The 17,259-nt window shown below is 44.0% G+C and overlaps 1 protein-coding gene across 5 annotated transcripts in view; it reads right to left on the bottom strand.

Annotated features, from left to right (window-relative positions):
* Window positions 1-17,259, bottom strand: part of KCNH1 (potassium voltage-gated channel subfamily H member 1) — a 362,772-nt gene that overhangs the window by 208,386 nt on the left and 137,127 nt on the right. For all 5 annotated transcript variants that reach the window (XM_070591289.1, XM_070591293.1, XM_070591290.1 and 2 more), the window contains exon 7: window positions 14,438-14,867. In XM_070591289.1, the coding sequence (XP_070447390.1) occupies window positions 14,438-14,867 (430 nt within the window). The remainder of the gene's footprint in view (window positions 1-14,437; window positions 14,868-17,259) is intronic.

Below are 17,259 nucleotides of genomic sequence, written 5' to 3'. Positions count from 1 at the left end.
CTTGTTCTCAGTGGGGTTCTCAAAGCCACAGCTGTGGGGTGCTGAGGGAACCTCTCAGAAGACTTAGATGTAAGCTCTGGTTCTTCCACTCAGTAGCTGTGTTATGTTAGGAAAATTGGTCAGCCACCCTGAACCTTACTTCCTCAACTGTGGTTCTATAAGGATTATGTGGCATAATGTGTACAATAGTCTCTTTGCTGCAAAGCAGTACACCAATCTAGGGAACTAGACTTAATATTTCCACTCTCCCTAAATCAAATCTACTTGTTCCAGTGTAAGCTTTTACTTCCCTCAAATCAGATCTCACCTGTACCTGCATGCTTTCTCTGTTTCTCTCTCTCTCAGCTGGTTTCACGGCCTCAGGGGAGCACCTGGTTGAAGAGGCAATGTGGGTAGCAAATGACAGTCAGGTCTGAACTCCCGGAGACAGGAGTCATGGGTGCTATTTTCAGCTGGGCTGGTTGTGGAAAGGTCAGCATGTGACCTCATGTGCGTCCTCTCCCTGTCCCAAGCCTCATGCTCAGCTTCTAAGCCTGAGAATTAGAAACAGCCAAGTCTCCAGGGCTGAGCTGACTGTGAAAAGCAGCTCTGTGGTTTAATATGGGGTGAGCATTAGCCATTTTTGGCTGCCAGAGCATCACGGCAGACACAATGCCAGGGGACAGGAGGACAAGATGCTGCCGGATCAGATATCATTGTTCAACACCACACACCTCCTCTCAGACCCGACTAACACTCAGGAGCACCCATTCAGGAGAGCAGTGCTGATTGTCATTCCATCTGATGACAGTCTTGACTCCAGCTCTCAGCAGTATCCCAGAAAAATTAAGAGATTTTCATAACCATTTCCCATACCACCTTTCACTACATGGAAATAAGAGATATTCAGTGGGTAAAATTCACAAAACTGTGTTTCCAAGTATCCTCTCCATAATATAGCTGTGGATTTATGAACTGCATGTCTTGCTATTTGTGCTTTCTCTCACATTCACCGATTGTCTCACTGATAAACTTGGGAAGCTCCCCTGAAAAGTTTTGAAGAGATGGGAGAAGAGGAGTGGTTCGAGAGCGCGCACTGCTTTTACAGGATGGAAGGTGAAGGAATGATTAAATGGGCCAGAGCACCCTCAAACCGATGACATGTTGATCAAATTCATGGCTGACTTATGACTAGGGAGGTATTAATCAAGAGAGTAGGTTAAAGATCACCAACCTTAAATATGGCAAAATCAGGAGGAACAAACAACAAAAACAGAAAAACTAGACTTCATCAAAATTAAATACTGTGTGAAAAGGATATCATCAAGAAAGTCAAAAGGCGACCCACAGAATGGAAGAAAATATTTGCAAATCACATATCTGACAGACAGCCAAATAATTAAGAATAAATCTAAAATTGTAACTTGGCCAAAGCTGCATCCAAGCACATAGGGGCATAAAGGCCGGAATTTACTTACATGTGAGGCCCTAGGAGCAGCTCAGATGAGAGCAGTGCAAGGAACTAACAGCTGCTTTCCAGGGCTAATACCTCCAAGTAGCCAGGAACAATGACCCTCCTTAAGTGCCAAGAAGTTATACCCAGTGGGGAAGGGTTTGCCCTACTGGTAGTCATGGAGTTGGGTCCAAAAAGCCAATTGCAAAAGCAAAGAATGGTAGAAATGTGGTTTCTCCATGTACAGATGCTTGTGAAGAACAAGTTTCGTCTAGGAACATTGGGATAAAGTGAGATTCTGTAAGAGAAGCAGGAAAACGAGAGTACAGTACTACTTGGTGTCTTCTAGCTCAAATTCAAGGAAATCTAAATCAGGGCCTAAGAAAAGAAACATCGAATTTTTTTTAAAAAAAGCAATGAGGGGCTGGCCCTGCGGCCAAGTGGTTAAATTCTTGCGCTCCGCTTCAGCAGGCCAGGGTTTCGCTGGTTCGGATCCTGGGTGCAGATATGGCACTGCTCGTCAGGCCATGCTGAGGCGGCATCCCACACAGCACAACCAGAAGGACCTACAATTAGAATATACGACTATGTACTGGGGGGCTTTGGGGAGAAGAAGGAAAATAAGAGGAAGATTGGCAACAGATGTTAGCTCCGGTGCCACTCTTTAAAAAAAAAGCAAGTCAAATGAAAGTGTTCTAATTCTGACAGCAAGATGTGATCCTGTTGTGTCCTGGTGCCAGAGTTTAGCACAGGTGAGAAGAGGGCATGTCCCCCACACTGAAGCAGAGCACAGAGCTTCTGCATGTCATTGTGGGTGACATGGAAGGAGCAACATCAGCACATTGGTAGAGAAAAAGATCCATAGCCCAGTAGGGCGGAGGCCATGAGTGAGGAACCATGTGGTGTGTGACAGGAGTGGCCACAGAAGGAAAGCAGATTCTACCAGGTCAAAGAAGAGGGCAGTTAAGATTACTCCCAAGTCAACATGAGACGTCACTAATACCCCTTAAACCATAAGCTAGGTTCTAATGATCTTGCTGAGAAGCAACAGAAAAATGAATCATTGTTTTGTTCCAACTACTGTGACTTTGTTCCGGAATATATTCTCAGACTGGTATGGGCAAGGAAAATGGGAGGCACATTTGGATAAATGTCAAATAATGGATTTGGATCCAAAAAGCCAATTGGAAAAGCAGAAAATGGTAGAAACACGGTTCACAGTAGAACCTATAAAATAACTTAGGACTTCTGGCTGGGTGTCAGTTGAATTTTAGTCAACACTATGATGTAGTTGTCAAAAATACAAACTTGAACCATGAGAAGTCTAGAGAGATTTATAGACTACTCTATGGTGAGGAGTGGTGGAAAGCGCTCAAACCTAGGAGGATCGGGGTTTGGGGAATTGTAAGTCCTTTCCTTGCTCTGCCACTAACTAGCTGCATCACTTCTTCTCTCTGGGCCTCGACTTTTCATCTGCACAATGATGCTGTTAGGACAGATGGTCTCCTCCACTCTTTCTAGTTCTCATGTTCTTTCAATCTATGAATGTGATTTCAAAATGAGGGAAGTGATGGTCCTGCTCAGTTTTGTTCTGGCCAAACCACAGGCAGACAGCTGGGTTTAGTCCTGGGCCCCTCATAAGAGAGGCATGAACAAAGGGGAGAGCAAAGAGATCATCATCATCCAGGATGGAGAAAGTTCTCAGAACCTCATGAGAGCAACTGGCTTTATCCATCTTGGAGACGTGAATGCTCAGGGCAGATGTAATGGTTGTCAAATATTTGAAGCAGTGCTGGGTAAAAGAAAAGCTAAATTTGTCCCATGAAGTCCCAGGAGTAAAGAGCCAAGAACAAGGGGTAAAATCCATAGGGAGGTAATTTTAGCTTTATCTAAGGGGAAATTCTCACCCTTGAGCTTATCTGGAAGCAGAATGGACCCATTCCTGGGCCCTTCAAACTTCAGGCAAGAGATTCAAGGATCTAATCAGTAGGTGACCTTGATGACATCTGAGGTCCTTCTCAATTCCAAAATTCTGTGAGTGCCCATGACATAACTGGAGATCTGGTTCATTAACACAGAAAAAGAATGGCAGATTATCCTGTCTTCACACCATTTCTAAATGGTTGGCACACAGTAGGGGTTTAATAAATATTTGTGGAAGGGAGGGAGAGAGAAGCAAAGGTGGAAGGTCAAATCACACATTCCACCGTGTGTCTAGAAAGCCCTCTGCTCAGAAATACTGCCTCCCTCCCACTTGTTAAGGTCCCGGATTCCAGCCAAGGCCTCCAGCGAGTACAGCTCTGTGTAATTAAACACCTGAGTTTCCCAGGACGGATGCAATGAAAAAGACAACCAGGCAAGAACCTGTGGCTTCTGCCTCTTCCCTGCCTTCCCACTTGCTTCTTGGCAAGGCTCGGCCTGGTAGGCAGTCTCACAGCTGGAGAGCGCCCCTCGCAGTGTTGTCTCTGCAGAGCTGCAGTCAGCCTGCTGTTCTCTGTTAAGCTGCACATTTGTGCCTTGCTTTGTAGGGACTCTTTAGAGTTTACTGTTGTTGTTTCTCCAATGGATACATTCTGCTTCCCTCATACCTATCCCAGGGAACTCTAACAAGGGGGCCTGGCCCACAGTTACTTGCTTATGATCAGGAAAAGGGACCCCTCCCCTGCTCTAGCTCTGCCACCCCATTCCAGCGCAGCCTGGCTCCTCTTCCCATCCCCAAGGAGGAACAAAGTGTTTGCCCTACAAGCAGGGCACCTGCAGCTCTGCAGAACTCACTGGCGATTTTTCACATATTTGATTCTCTTTCTAAGGCTCCTGCTCTTTCATTTTGCTCTTCCTACCAAGACCTCTCTCCTTGCCAAGCTTTCTTGCGGTGACAGTGGGTTTTTATCACCACGCAGCTATGATTCAGAGCCAGACCTCTAGCTGATGAGAGCTAAAATTATTCCCTCTCACACAAGCACAGAGGACCACAATAGGGAAAAGTGAAAATGGAAACATTTTTCAAGTCTGCAAAGTCACTATCAGGTGAGGATTTATAGAGTCGACCCTGACAGCTCCTCCTTTTGTAGCATCCTCCCCACAAGATTTTCATCTTAATATTTAGTTCCACAAGCAAATCCTTATCAAGCTCTTCTGTATGCAAAGCACTGTGCTGTCCGTATTCCATTACCACCTTTGCACACGATACCTCCTCCTGCCTCTAAACTCCCAGCCATTGCCTACCAGAGTCCCTTGCTGAACTGCTGAACAAACAACACAGACCAAGGATGCTGGAAGGATGGCATCATCATCAACTAACAGGCCATCTGTGCTCTGGGCTGGGCACCAGGCAGAAATGAAGGTTCTGAAAGGAAAGAACCATTACTTTCATTTATGCTCTTGAATTTGCATCATCCCCATTTTACAGATGAAGAAACAGGTTCAGGAATTAAGTAGCTTGTTCTCTTGACTATTAAATAATGGAGCCAGAATTCATACTCATGCTTATCTCTTTTGAGCCCATGGACTGTCTATGTTATAATGATTTCAGAAATTAAAATTATGTTCCTGACCTAATGTCAGTTGCTCATGCAGCTTGACTGGGTTCGTCCGCAGTGGAGATGGCTTGCAGAAATCATCCTCATTATCTAGTTAGTCTCTTCTTCAGATAGAATTGATTCAAAAGGGAGCTGTCCAGGAGAAGGAGCAGTCTTTGATGGAAACAAGCTCACCAAAATCGTGGCTGTGGCATCTTTAGTCTAATGAACTGAGCAATGTAATCCAGAATCACTGGTGGTATCCTTCAAGTAAAAAATAAAGTCTGCATCCAAGTGATTTTTCTAAACAGCAAACTAAATAGTTGAGATCTGAGTGTCCAAAAAATTCAGCAAATGAGTCCTACTGCAACATTTTGCAACCCGTGTCTCTTGGCATGGGATGGATTGTCAGAGGTGATCACCAATCACTAACCTACTGAAGGAAGGAGTCTGGGATGCTGACATGCCAGGAGGCACAGACCAGGCACTCAATTCCTCTCACATCAGCACATTTTTCTTTCTTTCTTTCCCCTGTCCTGTTTGGCAGGAAGAGGTGGTGGCCTTCTCTGCAGCCTTCTGCTCCAGGGCCATTCTTATGGGGTGGCAGTGCAAACCAGTGGAGAGACAATGAGCTGAGGGATCAGAGATCTGGGTCTGAATTCTGACTTCACCAATCACAAAAAAGTTCACCCAGAGGATGATTGACCTCTGACCTTCAGTTCCTCACCTGAAATACTGGAATAATAACACCTGGGACACAGGAGTGTTAGGAGAGTTAATGAAGAATGTGTATAAAGTGTTCTACACACAGCATACGCTCACTAACTCATCATTATTAGTACTATTTTTACCTGTCCATCTTATAAGTCATGAAAAGCCTACCCATTATTCACTGGCCAAGTAAAATATCTCTTTGTTAATGCCACTCTTGCCTCTACTTTACAGAAATGATCACCGTCTTCCCAGAAGTCTGAAAGCAGAGACTGACTCTACTGCTTGCCAGCTTCACATGGTTTCTCCTGTTTGTATTTGTATTTCCCAAACTAGACTGTAAGCAAATCGAGGAAGGGATGAGGTCTTACTTTCTTCTCGCTTCCTCCATCCATTCAGTGCTTATTGAGCCCACTGTGGACCAGGTGTTGGCACATACAGCCCCTGACCTAAGGCACTTCGAAGTCCGGTTGGGGAGACACCTGGAAACAGATGCCATGAGATAAATCATGGGAAGGCCCTCAGTGCCTGGCCCAGGGCTCTTCCCAAATAAACAGGGTGTGTACTCCCTGACCCCTGACCCTCTTTGACCCCTGACTGGGTGAGGGGTCCTGCACATGTTCCCCTAACAACTTGGCCTTTCCTTAGTAGAGATTCACCTTACTTCACAGTAATTTCTCATTGATTCATCTGATTCCCCCTGCAGACCATAAGCAATGTGAGGGCAGAGCTTGTGTCTATCTCATTCACTGCTCCATTCTCAGTAGTCACACAGTGCCTAGCTCATGGCAGACACTCCAAAAATGTTTATTAAATGAAGAGGTACCCAGGTAAACTATTGATTGATTGAGGTTCTGGGGAATTGGCAGGTAAATCTAACATTTGTTTTCTCGGGGACCATACTTATTGAAGTATTTTTAGAAAATATTTCCTTAATGGGCTTTCTTCCTCTCACCAATTTTAAAGAAGGAAAGGAAAATTACTTTCTCCTCTGGGTGACTTCTCTCTAGCCGTCTGTAGTTGTCAGCTTAGTGGTTGAGAGCCACAGAAAGGCTTGATAAAAAGCAGCTGAAGAGGTGTGAAATTTGATTAATCAAGTTCCTTTGCTGAAAATAGAATGGAGGCCCTAACCACTCTTCATCCACTTTCACCTCTTCTCATCAAGCTTTGAGGACATCCCATGAAGGGACCAGCTGCCACAATCAACAGGCACAACTTGTGATCTGTGGCTACCAGTACCAACTGCTGTCATGGTGATCAGGAAGTGGAGGGAAAGCACTGAGCTGAGAGTGATGACAGGAGCTTGAGCCCAGCTCTGCTTCTAACTAACTGTGACCTTCAGCAAGTTACTCCTCAATTTCCTCATCTACAACATGGGAAGGATACTCCCGGTCACATGGAGTATTGACAGTTTCAAAGGAGACGACAGACATAGAAGCAAAAGACTTGATTACGGTAACATCTCCACGTGGTAATTTCCAATTGGCTGGAAATTATATTTTTAAAAAGACAGAAAAGACTTTTGCAAATGACTATGGGTATCTGTAAGGTCAGAGACAATACCCCTCATCCAGTTGGCTTCCCACTGGCAGAGCTTCCTAACTTCTAAGACTGTTGTAAATTCTTCGGCCCAGTGCAGTAATCCAGCTATGAACAAGGATAATGTCTTCCCACCACACACATAATCAGATATTTCGTCACTATAATTATAATTGAAAATAATAGAGAAGGCTTCCAGGGAAAGCGCCCCCTCTCTGCAATCCTTCACTGTCCTCTCCTCTAAGTGACTCTTTTCCCTGCCCCTCAACACCACACACCCCTCAGAGAACATTTTCCCCTTCTACATCCCAAAATAATTAGCAAGGGAAGCAACAAAACAAAGTGAAACTTTGATCTCAGATAAAGTTGGTTCAAAACCCAGTTTGACCACCTCTCACGCTGTGACCTTGGATAAGTTACTTCATGTCCCTGAACTTCAGTTTTCTTATCTGCAAAACAGTGATAATAAGGCCTATTTATGGGGTTGTTGGGTGAGGAAAAGTTCCCAACATGACATCTGGCATGTCTTGGGTCTATTCCCTTCTCTCCTTCTCCAGAGGCAGCACTCTCCTCTTGGTACCATTCCTGCCCAGTGAAGATCCTGCCAGTCAGGCCTGGACAGTGATGCCTGGGAGGCCTCCCAACCACACAAAATGACTTTCTCCTTCTTTAAGAGCTTCCCCTAACTTGTTCTGCAGTCAGGCCAATTGTTCTTTAAAAAGAAGCTTTGTATTTGGGGGATCTTACATCCAGATATACCTGTATTTAATGACCTGTACAATAAACATTGCGATGCACCTGACATTTTATGCAAGTTCAAATTCTTCTAAAGTAGAACACACCCAAGGGACTAGCAAACGGCTGAGAAACATCATTGTTCGATGAGTCCTAGACACATGCTATAAGAGGGGGACGCAGGGAGAGACCTACCATTGTTTGAACACATAATATGTGAAGCATGGTGCGAGGTACATTGCATCATTTTATTGTTTCATGCCTAAAACTCTGGTCAGGGAAGGCCTGATATCTCTATTTTCAGTTGAGGAAACTGCTAAATGTCAAAGTATTAATCAAGAGCAGAAGTGGGCCTGGAAGCCAGAACTGGCCAAAGTTCATGCTCCTTTCCAGGTTCCAACAGCACATGCCCAGACACAAAGGAGAGGAAGAAGGGCAGGGAGACCCACAGGCCTTGCCCTCCGCAGCCTAGAGTTTCACGGGAGCTAGGCACAATATACAAGGCAAGAAAGAGAACTATGAGGTCATAAGAATGTTTAAAGAGCAATGTAAAGTCCAAATGCAAGTGAATAAACCCAAAGCAGGGTCCATCAGCCTTCAGAGTACAAAAACAACTAAGGGTTGAGAACCAGGTGGGAGTGAGCAGACATAGTTCCTGGAGGAGGGGAGAGGGATGTAGAAGACAGAAAATAGCCTGAGATTGTATCAAAGATGGGCTACCCATCTGAAATGCACAGTGGCGGGCAGAACTTAAAAAAAATCAGGTTCTAGAGAAAAATAAGCTGATTTGCTGGCTGGGAAAAAACCTCTAGGAATAAATGAGAAATGAATAGTTATTTCTCCCTTAGCATTCTGGACACTGCCCCATTTCCCAAAATAAATATAAACCAAAAATGAAATTAAACAGCCTCCTCATGCTCCTGAGAAGGGAGCAGCAACTATTATTTTCCTTTTTCTAAGAGCAGGAAGGAAAAGATTAACTAGGAAGAGCAACAAACAATTGCTGTTATTAACAACAATAAAATCATGACATCTGAATGAAAAATTTTCAGCTTTTTCAAAGAGCTACCATACACCATTATCTCATTTAGTTCTCACTTCCACTAAGTGAGAGTGTCAGGGGGCCTCTTACTCCTAGGCCACAGAAATTAAAGGGTACAACCCAAAGCACAGAGCAGATCTAAGACTTGAACCAAAGTCTCTCAACTTGCAAATCAAGGATGAAGCTCCAAAAGGGTCTGCCTGTCATGGAGGGCTAATGTTTGCTGGTACCAAGTGAGGGGAGATGAGAAGAAGGAGGAAAGCTGAGGCATACAGACCCTGCTGGTTGGCCCCCACTAGCTGTTCTCCTTGTCTATACTACTGCATTTCTACCTGGGCACATGACCAACTAGAATAATGACTACATTTCCCAGCCTCCTTTGCAGCTAGGTGTGGCCAGGCTCCCAAGTTCCAGCCAACGCAATATAAACCAAGGTAATATGGACAACTTCCCAGTCTTGTTCTCAAAGGGAAAGAGTTTAACCAGCCTTCCCTTCCCCTTCTTTCTAGTTTCTGGAAAAAGAACACATGGCTGAAGCTGGAACAGCCATATGGGATTCCAATATGGAAGTGATGTGTTTAAGAGAGCACAGAAGCCTGGGTCTCTGATGACTGCAGAGCAGCCAGGCCGACCCTGAACTTTTAGGAAACATATACCTGTTGATGCTACTTCTACGCTGTGTCTCTGTCCAACAGCAGAACCCATATCCTAACTAATAAAGATGTTTTGCCAATGCCACTGAAGACCACTCCCGAAACTCCAGAGCCTTCTCAACTGTTCAGATTTAACAAGCCCATAAATATTTATTAAGAGTCTACTATGTGTTTGAAGTCTGCTAAGAGTATCTTTATAGCCTCCTGGGAGATGTGCCCCATATCATTTTTGAAAAACTAGTATATTGGTATAGAATGCAAAAAGGCATATGAAATAGAAAGAAATAAGAACTGTTTAAATAAGATCATGAAGGAGGCAGGGAAAAGTCCATATTTGCCTGCAAATAATTTAAGCTGAAAGGAGGCCACAAGGCATACACAAGGCATGGGTGAGGTAGTGGGTCAAACGTCCAGGGGTGCAGGTTGCTAGTGTCTCCGCCCCCCAGGAGAGAAGGTGACAGAAGGAAACCACTAGGGGTGAACTCAGGTCCTGTCTGGGATCTCTGAGGCATGGAGTGAGGTTGACTGAAGCACTGACCAGGATAGGATCTGACCCAGCAGAAGAACTGGGAGGAGGACTAAATAGATGCACACAAGGGTCCCTTCGGCACTGATATTCTGCTCTGATCTTAAGGAGCTGAGGTGGGGGAGGACTGGGAAGAAAGAAATGAATTCAAAGAGACAGGTGTTGTGCAGTGCTGAGGTAGGAGACCAAATGTTCAGCTTGGGGGTGGAGAGTGTGTGGTGTAGGAGTGCAGTGTCTAGACCCCTGCCATTATCAGAGAGAAAGGAAACGAATGTGGCTTCATTATAATGACAGGATGACAGCAATGACATTACCAGGAGAGGATCAGAAAAGTGCAAAACCCATATTAAGAAAATGGGAACTGTATCTTCACCATCAAATTCCCCCAGGAGAGCTTCCCAAGACAGGGTCATGTCCCTAACCTGAGACTGAGACTTCCCAGATAAAGGGGCCAGTTCCCCTAACAATCCCTCCTTCTCTGAAGGATCCCTCAGAGGCCAAGGCTAGGCTCAGCCCATAGTGAAGGCTCCATCTCCAAGCCTTAGTCACTGGCTGGTGGGCAAGAGGGCCTGTCTCTGTCCTTCTCACAGCCCAGCCACCGTCGGCCCTGACTCCCTGAGAGCACCACCCACAGCCGTAGTCTCCCAATCCTCAGCACCCAGCCGGGGGGGCTCTCAGGGAGGCGCTCAGAATGTGCCTGTTGATTGGGGGACCTCCTCTCCCAGGTGTCACACAGATGGCTAGATTGGTCCTGTGCTCCTCAGCGTCATCAATACACAGGAGATGTGCAAAAAAGGGAGGTCACTCACTACACCTTGGGGTGAGCCCTTGCAGAAAACCACCAAAGACCCATATGAGGAGGGCAGGGAGATCAGGGCACGGGCTGGCTCGCCCCCGGCCCAGGCCAAGACGCCAGTATGGAAGTCAGACATAAAACCAGGCAGTGAGGGACATCGTAGATCAGCTACACCCACAGCTAATCGCAAACACTCATTTTAGCCAACGGCTTTCCCCTCTTCCTATTGTAATTTTTTTTATCAGAACTGAGAAAGGTGGGCAAGCTTGAAAATATGTAGTTTTCCTGCTTCCTGTAATCCCCTGGGAAATTAGCCAAGTTAAAATGAGGTATTCAGTGCCAGAGAGCCGAGAGGAGAAGCAACAGAAGGCTTCTGGAGAATCTATATTATGGCTAATACACTGCAACAGAATAGCCAAGAAACACTATTACCGACACATGTAAAATTCAATACCAAGAGGAAAAAATCACAGTGTAACCACTACTTCAAAAGCCTACTGGCTTTGTGTCTCTCTTGACCCCCAAAGGAATGCTGGGCCTCACTGCCGGGGAGAGAGGAACACTGACCCCCTGACATAAATTCAGGCTGTGGTCAACGCTCCCCATCGCCAGAGATTCCAATTCTGGGGTCAGTTGAATTCCATGAGCCGTGCAGTAAGGACCTAAGTGTGTACACGTGCATGCACAGGCGAAGCAGGATGAAAGAGAGCCCTGTAAATCTAATAAGACATCAGCAGTTGTCCTGAACAAAGGTTGTTTGGAACATGAGTTTACAAGTATAATTACCAGCACATTACACGGAGAGCAATAACTTTGTTGTTAGCACAAGAATTTGTCAGATGTGTCACACGGAAAGTGGAACAGCTGTAACCATAAGTGACAGTTGCTGAAAAATAGCTGGTTTCCGAAGCACCTGGTCCCCTGAGTCTGTACCGTAATCTTGGTCTTAAATTAAAACAACAACAACAAACAAGCACACAAAAACTTTCCACTGCAGAAACTGCGGGCTTGTTAAAGTTTACGGAGAGAATTTTCAGGGTGTCGGCGTGTCAGTTCAGAGGCGGGCGGAGTCTGTTCTCAGACCACACCAGGGCAGGTGGGCTCCATGGGAGGAACTGGGCTGTTAATTCAGGGAGGCCTGGATCTGAATCCTGTCTCTCCTGCTTACCAGCCCCACATTGCTGGGAAAGTGAGTTAAGTTCTTTGAGCTTCCATTTCACTACAGGACGGAGATAAGACTCTCTAAGGTATAGAGCTGTGAGCAGTAGAAATCGTGTGTAGAGCACTTAGCATAGCATCCGGCAAATAACAGGTGTTCGGGAAACAGGGTTACTATTAAGTAGATTTGTCTACTAAACATCATACGTGGCTGCATAATGCAGAGGGGACAGCCTGTGTATTACACTTTTTTAAAAAAGAAATGGAAACATCACAAGTTCTGAGAAGGTGGGGAGAGAAAAGAGGTGATAACAATTGAGGTTTTCCTAGGAGACTATACCCAAGAAATTACGCTTTCCGCAGAAGAATAGTTTTGCAAAAATAAACTGCTTATGCTTATTATATTGCCACCAGAACTATTTCGTTTTTTCTTTTCTTCCAGGTAAAAAGTTGCGAGAATGTCTCCTGGTATTTGAAAGCCTTTGGGGAGCCCATGAAATGGAGCCCATTTTCTAACTGACCACTGTTAGCAAATTTTCTGTAATAGATATAATGCAGTATTTCAACTGACAGTGTCTCATCTCTCCCTCTAAGACACAGAAGCATCTGGTTATTTTCCCAGTACCCCAAGGCTCACAAAACAGCACTGCCTAGAAAACTGGTGCTGTTAAGCTTGAAACAGTTGACATTGTTGAAATCGTTCTAGAATAGCAAAGGTCTTAAATTCTTTTACACGACAAGAGAAAACACCACAAGTTCTAATTAAGCTAAAGCAATTAGCCACCCACAGATACTTAATGCTGCTTCCCATGGTCAGGCAATCATCTAGATTAAAACCCTTTTTAAAGTAAGGAGCAAACCCAAAGTGCCATCAGCACACACTTCCCACAAATCAATTGCCCCCTTAGACACATTCGGTAAATATTCAGAAGGAAGTTCTACGCCTGCAGAGGGCTTTTATGAAAGGACTGCATCAGACATGATGAGGTGGCCATGAAAAAGGAGGAGGCAAGCAGCAAAACGACAACTTAGGGTAACAAAATCCACTGGCTGAGCAGGACATTGGACTTTTGGTGGTTTGGACAAAGCAACACAAATTGAAGCCTCAGGTTTCCCTGGTCTTAGAATTCTCTGCTAGGTGTGAAAATTAATGCGTCAACTCCACCCTAAAGGAGCACAACAAACAAAATGGTTTCTGCCTACTGGAACCAGAGCCCAACTTCATCATGGATGACCAGACCCCTGTCCAACCAGATGCTTTACCAGACCAGAGGACTGTCCTCTCCCATGTCACAACTTGTCATTGAAGCGCCAACAGGGTGCACTTGGCAGGTTCACGTGAGTCCAATGCACTTAAGTTCATGTGCTTTCCCAGCTCAGTAAGGTCTACACCACTCTAAGACTCCCTTTAGTGAAGGGAGTTCATTGTTGTTTCCAGACGTAGCAACACAACAGCCACACGATGGTCAACGGGTAAGTGATGGAGATTTAAGTATCTTCCTCCAGAACAAGGGTCGTTTTACTTCAGTCCAGTCAAGGTAATCCTATAACCCATTACTTCTCAACTGAACAAGAGGCTGTTTATTTCTGGGGGATTTTTTGGGGGGAATTTGAAAAGTTTCTCAACCATCAAGCAAATATGAAAAACGATCTAGATCAGCGCTGTCCAATAGGAACAAGATTGAAAATTTTCCTAGGAGCATCAAAAAAGCAAAAGAAACATGAAACTAATTATAATAGGATATTTTATTTAACCCATTATATCAAAAATATTATCAATTCAACATAGATAGAATCAACATAAAAGATAATTAATGAGATACTTCAAATTCTTTTTTCATACCTTCTTTTTCTGGTACCATATTGGAGCACGCAGATCTAGAGCTCTGTTTAAATGGACATGGAGAGATTTCCACAATTCACTGCTCTATGAACAAGCAGTTTACCAAGTTGTATGTATAGCATGATTTCATTTTAACTTTATAAATATCTATACCTATGTGTTCAGAAATGGATAGAAAATAATCTGTAAAGCAGAGACCAAAAGGTAACAGTAGCTATTTCTGAGAGGTAGAATTATGATTGGTCTTTATTTTCTACTTTGTGTTCTTTTGTATTTTCTAAATTTCTTTGCAGTAAACTTGTACTGCTTTAATTATCAGGAAAACTATAAAAATAGTCTTTAAAAATAAATCCCTCCTGTATTTTAATTTATTACACTCTGACCCTGCTGGCACTGTAGCCATTGCCCTATTTTCAGCTAATAGAAGGGATGGCCAAACCGTATTTGCCCTGCCCCACCCCACCCAAGCAACTGCCATACTTACAGCCAATCATCATTATGGCCACTGCAAAGATCTTCTCGATGTCTGTGGACGGGGCAATGTTCCCAAAGCCCACGCTGGTGAGGCTGGTCATGGTGAAATACAACGAGGAGATATAGACAGAATTCTTGCTGGGACCACCTTCCCACTTCCCTGAGCCGGACCCATTAAACTGGTAAGGGGTGCCAATGTCCATTGCCAATTGGTAAAGCCAGCTATTGTTGCGGATGGTCTTGGTGTCCTCGTCGAAGATCTCATAGTCCCCGATGCTGTACCAAATGCAGGCCATCCAATGAGCAGCCAGTCCAAACACACACACCAGCAGGACCAGGACGGCAGCTCCATATTCAATGTAGTGGTCCAGCTTACGGGCTACTCGTCCCAGACGAAGCAGCCGGACAACTTTCAGAGAACTGAACAGGCTGCTGATGCCCTGGGAGAAGAGAAGCACAGCATCAGGGCCAAGAATCAAAGACACAACTTCTTCCCTCCTCCTCGCCCAAGCTGTTGCCTTCAGCATAGCGCATTTCCATAGCAATACTCCAAGATGCAATATTACGCAACCCTTAAAAAATTGTTTTAAAATAAGTCATGATGTGGAGAAATGCTCATATATATTTGTATACCTATGCACAATATAATTAGAATTTTATTCCCAGGTGTATGGCAGAGAGATTTCCATTAGCTTTTTCCTACTTTCATTAAAAAGCAAATAAGGAAACAAAGAAGACAAATAAAATTAGAATTTTATTCTAATTATATTGTGCATAAGTACACAAATATATATGAGCATTTTTCTATATCATGACTTATTTTAAAACAATTTTTAAGGGTTTTGCAATATTTCATATTAGGTAATATGAAATATTTCAGAGTTGCAGAATATTTATTTCATATTATATAATATTTCATTCTAATTATATTGTGCATAACTATACAAATATTTATGTGTTGAAAAGTGGTCAGGAAACACACGGAAAGACGTAAAACAGTAACAGCAGTAGTTATCACTGCATTGTCAAGTTACGGCATTACAGGCAACTTTTTGTTATATTCGTACATATTTTGTTACATTTGTATATATTTACTTAATTTCTATAGTTAAAGTTTTACTTTAACCATTAGAAAAATTATATTTAAAAAACAAACATAGTTTTAAAAAAAGATAAAAATGAAAGAAACAAGTGAGAAGAATGAAGAATTGAGATTCTGTTTTCTCAGTAAAGTCACAAATTCTTGGATAGCTCCATCACTTCTGTCAGGCCAGGGATTACACAGACACCATGTACTTGAACACCGTCAGTCCAGGACTCTCAGAGCTAGAAGGAACCTTCCTATTTCACCTGGTCAAGCCTGCTCCCTTGCAGCTGGTGTCTGCCAATCCCACCAGGACAGGTCGATTCTCCAAATAGAAGTGCTCTAGGGAACAGCTGTGTGGTGGTGGAAGGAACACCACCGGAGAAATCTGGAAAACGGGGTTTGAGACCCACATAAGCCACTAACTTGCTACGTGAATTTGGACAATTTCTTTTACCTCTCAGTTTCCTTGTCTAGACACTGAGGGAGGTAGACGAGAGGATCAGTAAATCTTCTCCAAAAAATAATGTACTCTTATCTCCAAAGGGAAGGGAAACATATTACAGAAGCTATACCATTCAAAACCCCAAAACTCCTATTCCAAAGTGATGCCAACATGTAAGGAAGGGAGATTTCCATTAGCTTTTCCTACTTCCATTAAAGAGCAAATAAATAAGCAAACAAAATAGAGCCATTTCTCTGAATCAAGACTTCAATCTCCCTACATAGCAAAAACCCAACAACAGGATGATGCCCTTCACCAAGCACAGTGAGGAACTTTTCACTATTCTAAGCACTGGACATTTTCCAGGTCACTGCTATCCTCTCTTGTCCCCTGTGCCCTTAGTGACAACCCCCAAGGGTCAGGTATGTCACAGACAAAAGAAAAATGTGTAAATGCTTTCTGATAAGCCTGGGTCAGAGACTCACCAAGGCTGCTTCCTCTTCCTAGGCACACAGCTAAACTACATTTCCCAGCCTCTTTCCACCCAGGTGGGTCTCTGGGACTAGTTCTCGCCAAGGGATTGTGAGGTGAAATGTGTGTCCCTCCCAAGCCAAGTAAGTGTTCTTTCTCTTCCCCCTGACGTGTCTTCCAGATGAGGCTAGTGTGACCTCCAAGCCACGTGGTGAAAATAATGGATGTACGGATGGAAAGAGCCTGGGTCCCTGAAAGACTATGTGGAGTGCCCTCTCCCCACACAATCAACTCAGAGCGTATTGTGACGTGAATGAAAAAAAAAAAACTCTGGGGACCAGCCCAGTGGCCTAGTGGTTAAGTTTGGCATGCTTCACTTTGGTGGCCCGGGTTTGCGGGTTTGGATCCCGGGTGTGGACCCCCACCACTTGTCAGCCATGCTGTGGTGACAGCAAAAATATATAAAATAGAGGAAAATTGGCACAGATGTTAGCTCAGAGCAAATCTTCCTCAGCTAAAAAAAAGAAGAAGAAAACCCTCTAAAATAAGCCATTGATATTTTGGGAGATATTTGTTGCATTAGCTATCATTAGCCTTCCCTGACAAATATAGAGCCCTTCTGTCACATGAACACACAAACCATATGTAGCATAGCCTTGTCAGTAAAGACCACAGATCAGGTTGCCACACAAATTACTTCTGTTGGGGTGAGGGTAAGGGAGGTGGGATTTATTGCCATTTTAAAAAACAAAACAAACAACAGTTTTGTAGCCATAAAACTTAACAATAGAAATATTCATTTCTTGTCCAGTGTACACCAGCAAATGGATAA

The sequence above is a fragment of the Equus przewalskii genome, chromosome 23 (genome assembly GCF_037783145.1).
Source record: "Equus przewalskii isolate Varuska chromosome 23, EquPr2, whole genome shotgun sequence".
In the NCBI taxonomy this organism is placed as follows: domain Eukaryota; kingdom Metazoa; phylum Chordata; class Mammalia; order Perissodactyla; family Equidae; genus Equus; species Equus przewalskii.
This window is presented reverse-complemented; position numbering and strand designations above follow the sequence as displayed.